The 9175-nt window shown below is 41.8% G+C and overlaps 1 protein-coding gene across 1 annotated transcript in view; it reads left to right on the top strand.

Annotated features, from left to right (window-relative positions):
* LOC114545251 (uncharacterized) overlaps nucleotides 1-4960 on the top strand; it is a 6442-nt gene extending 1482 nt beyond the window's left edge. The window contains exon 2 of the mRNA XM_028563547.1: nucleotides 1-4960. This exon is cut by the window's left edge and continues 1191 nt beyond it. Coding sequence (XP_028419348.1) covers nucleotides 2120-4633 — 2514 coding nt within the window. The 5' untranslated portion in view covers nucleotides 1-2119 and the 3' untranslated portion in view covers nucleotides 4634-4960.
* Nucleotides 4961-9175: the final 4215 nt, after the last annotated feature.

The raw sequence follows: 9175 nt of genomic DNA, 5'->3' as shown, positions 1-9175 counted from the left end.
AATGAAGCTACTCTAGAAGTACTACTAGAACAAGAGTGTTGCATTGAGGAATTGGAAAGGCTTGAAGCTGAAGCTGCAGATAGACAAAAGGTGCTAGATGCAAAGCGGAGACAACTGGAGCGACTAGAGACAGTTAAAAAGTTAAAGGCTGCTAAGGCACGTCAGCGAGTGTATGATCAGAGTGAGTGCTCAGATAAAGAAATAAGCAGTCTACTCCATCAAAGTGTCTGTATGAAGGAAAAGGAAGAAGTTAAACATGAAAATAATCTGTTGCAGCACCATTCTTCACCACAAGACCGGGCACATTCAAAGCAGGATGACAGCACAGTAGCTCTTGTTAGAGCACTTACAGAGTCCATCAGTGCAGGTCGTCTTCCTATACCTGAACCAACAATATTCAATGGCGACCCACTCAGATTCAATGACTGGAAGGTTTCATTTCAGACACTCATTGATCGGAAAAACATTCCAGCCGAAGAAAAGATATATTACTTGCGAAAGTATGTGGGTGGACCTGCTAAAAAGGCTATGGAGAGCTACTTCCTGCTTGGTTCAGAGTCAGCCTATTACGCAGCATGGAGGATTCTCGAGGAAAGATATGGAAATCCATTCCTCATAGCCAAAGCATTCAGAGATAAGCTTAGCATGGCCCAAGATAAGCTCCAAAGGCAGTATCGAACTTCAAGAGTTTGCTGATTTTCTTCGGAGCTGTGAGGCTGCTATGACTCAGATCAGAGGCCTCAAAGTACTTAATGACTGCAATGAGAACCAGAAGTTACTTGCAAAGCTTCCAGACTGGGTGACCTCGAGATGGAACAGAAAAGTCATAGAAGTGGAGGAAGAAAGTCACACATTCCCAAGCTTCCAGCAGTTTGTAAAGTTTCTCACACGTGAAGCTAAGATTGCAAATAACCCAATAACATCTCTCCATGCTCTGAAACCTGCTGAAGGTGAGCAGATCAAGGTTTTAAAGAACAGAGCTCTCGGAGCAAAGGTACTAGCAACTAACTCAGATGAAAAAGCTTCCTCCACAAGCTGTGTTTTTTGTGAGAAGTCAGGTCACAGTCTACACAAGTGTTGGAAATTTATGGATAAAACCATCTCTGAGCGAGTCAAGTTTGTTCAAGGGATGAAGTTGTGCATTGGCTGTCTGAAGCCTGGCCATCGCTCAAAGGAGTGTGAAAATAGAAGGATCTGTGATACTTGTGAGAAAGGACATCCAACCTGCCTACACGATAATCGCAGCAAAGAAAGAGGAATGTCAACAAGGACTGATGGAGAAATGGAGAGTGACAAGTCAAGAGAAGGAACGACAGATCGTTCACAAGAGAGGGTGACAAAACCAACACGCGAGGTAACATCTAACAGAGTTATCCAGAATGTTAAAGGCACCCATACATCCTCAGTCATTCCTGTGTGGTTGTCCGCTACAAGTAAGCCAAATCATGAAGTTCTTGTGTACGCTCTTCTCAATACACAGAGTGACACGACCTTCATCCTTGAAGAGACAGCAAAGGTGCTTCACACTAAAAATGAACCAGTCCAGTTAAAGCTCTCCACAATGGCTTCAAGAAATACAGTGGTGCCTAGCAGAAGGCTGACTGATCTACAAATAAGAGGATTCTACTCCAATAAGATAATCTCTCTGCCAGTAACTTACTCAAGAGAATTCATCCCTGCAAACAGAGATCATATTCCCACACCGGAGACTGCCAAGGCATGGTCTCATCTTGAGCACATTGCAGATTAAATTGCTCCTCTGCAGAGCTGTGACATCGGCCTACTAATTGGCTACAACTGTCCTCAAGCTCTTATACCAAGGCAAGTGGTTGCTGGAGAAGAAAATGAGCCCTTTGCTCAGAGAACAGACTTGGGTTGGAGTGTAGTTGGCTATGGCAACCCATGTCTTGACTTTGGAGATACCTTTGGAATAAGCCATCAAGTCATTGTGAAGCAAGTGACATCAGTTCTTCCAAATCTCCCAAATGAAGTGCACCATGTCTGTAGAACACAGATCAAAGAAGTAGTCCTTCCAACAGACGTCATCAAGGTGTTGGAATCTGATTTTGTAGAAAGGGCTTCAGAAGATGAACACCTTTCTCAAGAGGATCTCCAGTTCATGTCAATTATGGAAAGTGGCATCAGACTCAAGGATGATGGGCACTTTGAAATGCCACTTCTCTTCAAGAAAGGAAGACCAAACTTACCAGATAACAAGGTATGTGGCATCCACCATCTCAGATGTCTGGAGAAGAAATTAAAAGGAAATGAGCAGTACTACAGAGACTATAAGACCTTTATGGATGAGACAATAGCTTGTGGAGACGCCGAGCTTGTCCCTGAAGAGGATATAAGCAAGACCCCAGCGTGGTACATCCCCCACCATGGGGTGTATCATCCCCAAAAGCCCGGTAAGATCCGTGTCGTTTTTGACTGCTCTGTAAGGTTTCAAGGGACAGCCTTAAATGACCATCTCCTGACTGGCCCAGAGTTAACAAACACCTTGGTGGGAGTTTTGTGTGGGTTCAGAAAGGGTCGTGTGGCAGTTATGTGTGACATAGAACGTATGTTCCACCAGTTCCATGTTAAGCCAGAGGACCAAGATTACCTCAGATTCTTGTGGTGGAAGGATGGAGATCTTAAAGCCCAGCCCTCCATCTATCGAATGAAGGTCCACTTGTTCGGTGCAGCTTCATCACCTGGATGTGCTAACTATGGCCTGAAGCACCTTGCCGCTCAAGGACAAGGACGCTTTAGAGAAGAAACCATCAGGTTCATCCAGAAGAACTTCTACGTCGATGATGGATTGGCAAGTGTAAAATCTGAAAACCAAGCAATCCAACTAGTGAAGGAAGCAAGAGAGCTTTGTCGCACAGGCAAACTTCGATTGCACAAGTTCATCTCCAACAGCAAAGAAGTCTTAGCCACAATTCCTGAGGAAGAGTGTGCTAAAGCCGTCAAGGACCTGACCATGATGTTGGGAGAACCACACATGGAAAGAGCACTAGGAGTACAGTGGTGTGTGACTTCTGATGAGCTGCAGTTCAGAGTGGTTGTCAAAGAAAATCCACTCACCCGCAGAGGGGTCTTGTCTACAGTTGCCTCGGTGTACGACCCACTTGGATTTGTGGCACCCTTCATCCTGGTAGGAAAGCAGATCCTGCAGCAGATGTGTCGTGACAAGCTCGGTTGGGATGATCCTTTGCCTGATGACCTTCGACCCCTGTGGGAGTCTTGGTTGCAAGATCTAAAAAACTTGGCTGGTGTGAGAATCCAAAGATACTATCTGCCATCAAGCTTCAAGGTTCAGCATTATGAGCTCCACCACTTCTCTGACGCCAGCGTGTCAGGCTATGGAGAGTGCTCGTATCTAAGAGCAGTCAGTACATCAGGTGAGGTCCACTGCTCCTTGGTCATGGGAAAGTCAAGAGTTGCTCCTACTAAAGTCACGACCATACCAAGACTCGAGCTGTCAGCAGCAGTGGTAGCAGTCCGGACCAGTGACATGCTGAAGAAAGAACTAGAAATAGACTGCCAACAAGAATGTTTCTGGACTGACTCAAAGGTTGTACTTGGATACATCAGTAATGAAGCCAGAAGATTTCATGTTTTTGTAGCAAATAGAGTTGAACGCATCAAGCTAAGCACAGAGGCCGGACAATGGAGATATGTAGCTTCAGAAGACAACCCAGCTGACCACGCCTCAAGGGGTGTCACAGCAGAACAACTCACAGCTTCTAACTGGTTCACAGGTCCAGACCTTCTTTGGCAAAAAGAGCTACCAACTGGAGTTGTCATGGTGGGAGAGATCGAGAGCAGTGACCCAGAGGTCAAGAAAGCTCAGGTTCATGACACTCAGGCAGAAGAAGCAAAAATAATTTTAGATCGTCTACACAAGTTCTCAGACTGGGCAAGAATGGTGAAGGCTGTTGCCAGACTCAAGCGCCGTGCTAAGGAAATCAAAGGTCTCAAGCCAAAGTCCTGTGAGGCCTCGAACTTGGAGGAAAGGAAAGAGTTGGCGCTGACCATAATCAAGATGGTCCAGGAAGCAACTCTCTCTCAAGAAATTCAACGCCTTAGACATCATAAGGAGACAAAGATCAAAGACAAAGCCAACCAGTTGCACAAACTATGTCCGTTCCTGGATGATCAAGGTGTAATCAGAGTAGGAGGCCGCTTAGCTAATGCTGCCCTACATCCACATGTGAGGCATCCAGCAGTACTTCCTAGAGACAGTCATGTTTCTGCATTGCTCGTAAAGCACTATCATGAGAGAGTGTACCATCAAGGTCGAGGAATGACTATAAATGAACTCCGATCCAATGGCATATGGATCCTGGGTTGCAGCAAGCTTGTTTCATCCCATATTCACAAGTGCACAAGTTGCAGAAGGTTCCAAAGATGCACAGAGCAACAAAGGATGGCAGACCTTCCAGAAGAGCGGATGGAAACAACTGCTCCATTCACTTACTGTGGAATGGACTGCTTCGGACCATTTCACATTAAGGAAGGAAGAAAGGAGCTAAAGTTTATTTCATGTATTAGAACTTTAGTTTATTTCATGTATTTGCACTGTTTATTATTTAATTTCTTCTGCATTGTACGTTTACAGCAAGACGGAACTAATTCTTAGTTCCGCCCGAGTGTTTTCACCCGAGCGCCTTTTAGCGACGCACCGAAGAAACTTTAATTATTTTTCCACTGTTATCATGTTTATGTGCATACTTACAAAGAAAGTAAACAGAAGAAGATAAAGGACATTTAAAAGGATGTTTTAGCACCTCTGTGTGATAAGCAGCAATGACGTTTGTGTGCTGTATGAGCTTGATTGTAACGCCAGATGTGTGAGCCATGCATATAGCATTATTTTGTTAATGTATTTTTTCTTTCTTTAAACCAGTTCTCACGGGTTGACCAGCATTAAAGCCCTGTATTCAAATCAAGACCTCTTGCCTCATGCCTGTCACTGGAGGAGCTACAGCATTTGTTGTCTATTTGTTCATAAAAATTTATGAATTATTAAACCACATGATATCATTATCTATGCCTGTGATAATTGTTATTATTTCTCTTTATTACCTCTGCCAAAGAGGTTATGTTTTCAAGTTCGTTTGTTTGTTTGATTGTCTGTCTGTCAGTAGGATTACGGAAAAACTACTAGCCCAATTTTCATGAAACTTGGTGGAAGGGTGTAGCATGGGCCAGGGAAGAATCCATTACATTTTGGAGTGAATCCGAAGTACATGCAGATACACAAATTATTTTCACTTTCTTTAACATTGCAAGATTGCAGGGCGTTTGTGCTGCATTCATGCGGTGTCGGAACAATCGGAAAAAAAATATTTCTCTACTTGGAAACATCTTAACACATAAAGGCAGTATGACACATTTGTTTTTGGATCAACTTCCTATCTTAAGTGGTTATGTCCATAGTTACACTGAATATGTCAAACACTTTAACATATTGAGTTAATCAGGTTAACATCAGATTACTGTTGGAAAGCAAAGCACGGACTGTAAACACCATCAGTGTCATTTACAACATGACCTGCTCAATTTTCTCGGACAGTAAAGCTGGGTTTTGGCCTGTTAAATAAAAGTATTCAGTTATTCTCGGATGCCCTGGCTGTTTTGCTTTTGTCATGGCAACCTGGCCCGGCCCAGCCCGGCAGGCTCAGCAGTTGCCCAAGGTGAGCGACAGTGCTTAGCTTTCACCCAGATCTCCGTTCCACTCCTGTCCCCTGTCCGTGTCGTCTTACAGGGCATCGCTGCCAAAGCCTGCCAGCAGAGCCAAAGTGCTGAAGTGGCTAACTGTGACAAGGAGAAACCACATCACACAAAAAAACAGACCATAACAAAATATACACAGCTCATTTGGTACATGGAACTGTTCAGTCTATAAAAACTTTGCCAGATGTCTTGTGTATGATTCATTGATAAAATGCCAAAATAGGTCCAAAACATTAGGTAAAAGATGGAGTTGGTCTCACTGATAATAAATTGTACTCACGTTTACTATGAAATATGAGGGTCAGTGATTATTCTGTGATCCCCTTCTCTGAATTACATTCATGGCCCTAATTATATAGACACATTATTTATTTTTTAATAAAAAGAGATTAACTTCTGTTGTTCAGCAGTGCGGACTGCAATAACAAAATACAGTTTTCTGTAAATAAGATACAAAACTAGAGTCATATTTTTACAATGCAGACATGTCTTTTGTGTAGAGTTTAGTCTAGTGAAGAGGTAATAAATCACTGTGTAGTAGTATATTGTCGCAGGGCTTTAGCCCAAATATCTTGTTACACTTGATCATTTTATAGTTGAGCAGGTAGACTTTTATGTAAGTTGGGTGTTTGGGTCTTTAAAAAAATTAATACTGAAGGCAAGAAATCTAGTAGTGATGCTCTGATCCAACTTTTTCTCTCCCAATACCTTGTCCAGTAACTAAACTTAGAGTATCTGGCAAAACAAAGTACTAATCCAAGACCAGACCATTGTATTTTTAAGGTAAAATGAGTCCAGGGATTTCTTAGGTACTAAAATCTAATTCGGTGGGCCACCATGACTGCCTACTGTAAATGTAACTGTGAGAGAAGCCACATAGTCAAAGAAACAGTATGTAATATGGATCATTCACATTGTGGCCTGAATAAGTTCAGTATCTGGGCTGATCCCAATCTGGCCGGTCAGATCAGAGCATTCCTACTGCAAAGCAAGTAATTATTGGCATGATGCAGTGTTCCCTCTTGAAAAGGCTTTCTGAATTAACCTTTTACATAGCTATTTCCAGATATTGTTTTGAAGATGAATTGTTAGAGCCCCTTTGAGAGGTTTTGCAACTGCAATGTGTCTATGCAGTACTTTGTTTAAAAAAGCCAGGTAATACATTTACTCTGTTCTGTTTCTCAAAACGTATAGCTCAGAAACTGTCACGGCAGATTACTCTGCCAGTCCCTTGGAGATCTGTTATTATCATTTTGTGCTATGAGGCCATAAAACTGTATTTATTGCATCAATTTGGAGGTTTCTCAAGAACCTCCCCACTAGCTGTTGAACTCCCACTTGCTGTACTTTTGCTGTTGCTGTACTGTCTTGAATAACAACAGTAACTGTTCGCGTGACATGTAGGATGGAGCAAGTGTTAAGAACTGTAGCAACAGGGGAGCTATCCTCTTTTTTATAACTATACATTTGGAATATTTTCAGTGTTTGGATCAATCCCAAATCCTTTGCAAACCCACCAGGGATTTTTTGTTTTTATGTGGTCATGTCACCTCCAAATGTGACTGTAGTGATCAAATCCCAGCATGTCCCTGATGCATTTTGGGTGCAGTCACACTTATATTTACAGCTGTCCGCTTGGAATCGGATTACTGCATGTAAGTGTGAAAACAGGGCCTAGGAGAGCCTTTAGGCTGTCCTGTCCAGTGACAACATAATCAACCTGGCAGTCTCGCTGTGTCTAATAGAAATCTTCTCAGCGTTTCGGGGCAAACTGGGTGAATTCTTATCTTTGTCGCTGGGTTTACCACAGCCACAGTTGCAGATGCCATGGCTCATCAGGGTACCTGTCAGGTCTGGCACTGAGAATGTCATTATGATAAGAATTTTCTCCTTCATGGGAACAGCTGCCAGATTGTGATAACTTACAGTTCCATTACAGGTGGAATAAGGATCCCTTTTTATTCAGTACTTTTACAGCAGAGCCTTTCCAAAAGAAACTTAGTGCGTAACTTTTTTTATATTAATGAACGCCCATTACATTCAAGCCATTGCCAAATGACTTGATACAAATGTAATTAAGTCTATCAGCTTCACAAAACTCTCTCTGTATTTCTCAGCATGGCTGTGTTTAAAAATTGTTGTCATCTGGTGACTTTTGCACGCAGAAACTCAAGTGAAGATAATTACCTCTTCTGAAGAGTCCATCATGTTTTTTTAATCCTCTGTGTCTTCCTTGACTACTAGCAACTGCGTGGAGAAGAGGCGGTGGCGCTTGTGCGATTACGGAAGGCTTGTGTCATGTGGATGCAACAACAGTGTTGTAGTCATTACTTAGAATTCCTCATGGGGGCGACAGAAACTACGCACTATAGCTTTAATGTTTTTTAATGGCATATATGTAACAGTGTTTATGTGTTTACTGTATGTTGTCTGTGTACTCCAATAAAACAGCTGTGTGTGTGTGTTTAGTATGTTCAGTATTTTCTGTCTAAAGACGTCAAGGTTCACAGTTCTGTTCATTATCTTGACTGCCACTGCAGATCTCATTATTTTGAGTCTCTCTTATACCGCAATGAAAACTGTGAGTTGGAGAGAGAGACTCTGCTCCAACTAATCACACAGGGAAGGATGATGGAAGTGGCAAGCAATTTCACTTCCTCTGCCTCTTAAGCTCACTTTTCTTTGAAACATTTTGAAGTTCATATAAACAGCACCAAATGAACAAGACAGTAAAGCACTTGAATAAAAGCTCTATAAAATGTCATTGAAGTGATAACATGATAATTAGTGAGCTTTAGCGCTGTTGGTAGGTGGAATGTTTTACCTGTGGACAGTGCCAGGCTAGCTGTTTTGACCTGTTTCCAGTCTTATCGCTAAGCTAAGCTAACCAGCTTTTATCGTACAGACAGTGGTGTCAACCTTCTTAGCAAGAAATAAAATGAGCGTATTACACAAAATGCCAAACTATTCCTTTAAATCAGAGAAAAAGCGCTCACGCACAAAATCAGAAAGAGAGACTTGTATGTCTTGATTGACTAGGGCTGTCCCAAACGATTATTTTTTAAACGATTAATCTAGCGATTAATTTTTCGATTTGTCGACTAATCTAATGATACATTTTTTGATTAATCTAACAATTAATTTTTCAATTAGCGATTATTTTCCCATTGCTCAATTATTAACTATTTACACAAAACAAATTTCAATAAGGTTCAAATCTCTATTTATTAAAATAGTTTAACACTGCACTGTTAAAGTAAAATGAATTTGTAGTGCAACCTGAAGCCAGATGTAGGCTATCAGTCCAACAACAATATAAAGTCGCTTTCAGGAGGAATACAAAAATAAAAACTTAAATTAAATAGAGCAAGTGCTGTACAGTAGTAGGTAAAATAATGAATACGCTCTTGTTTAACATCCAAGTAACATATGAAATCAGATGTAT

This window comes from Perca flavescens, chromosome 2, assembly GCF_004354835.1.
Source record: "Perca flavescens isolate YP-PL-M2 chromosome 2, PFLA_1.0, whole genome shotgun sequence".
NCBI lineage: Eukaryota > Metazoa > Chordata > Actinopteri > Perciformes > Percidae > Perca > Perca flavescens.
Note: the sequence above shows the minus strand (reverse complement) of the source record. Positions and strands in the feature narration are given on the sequence as shown.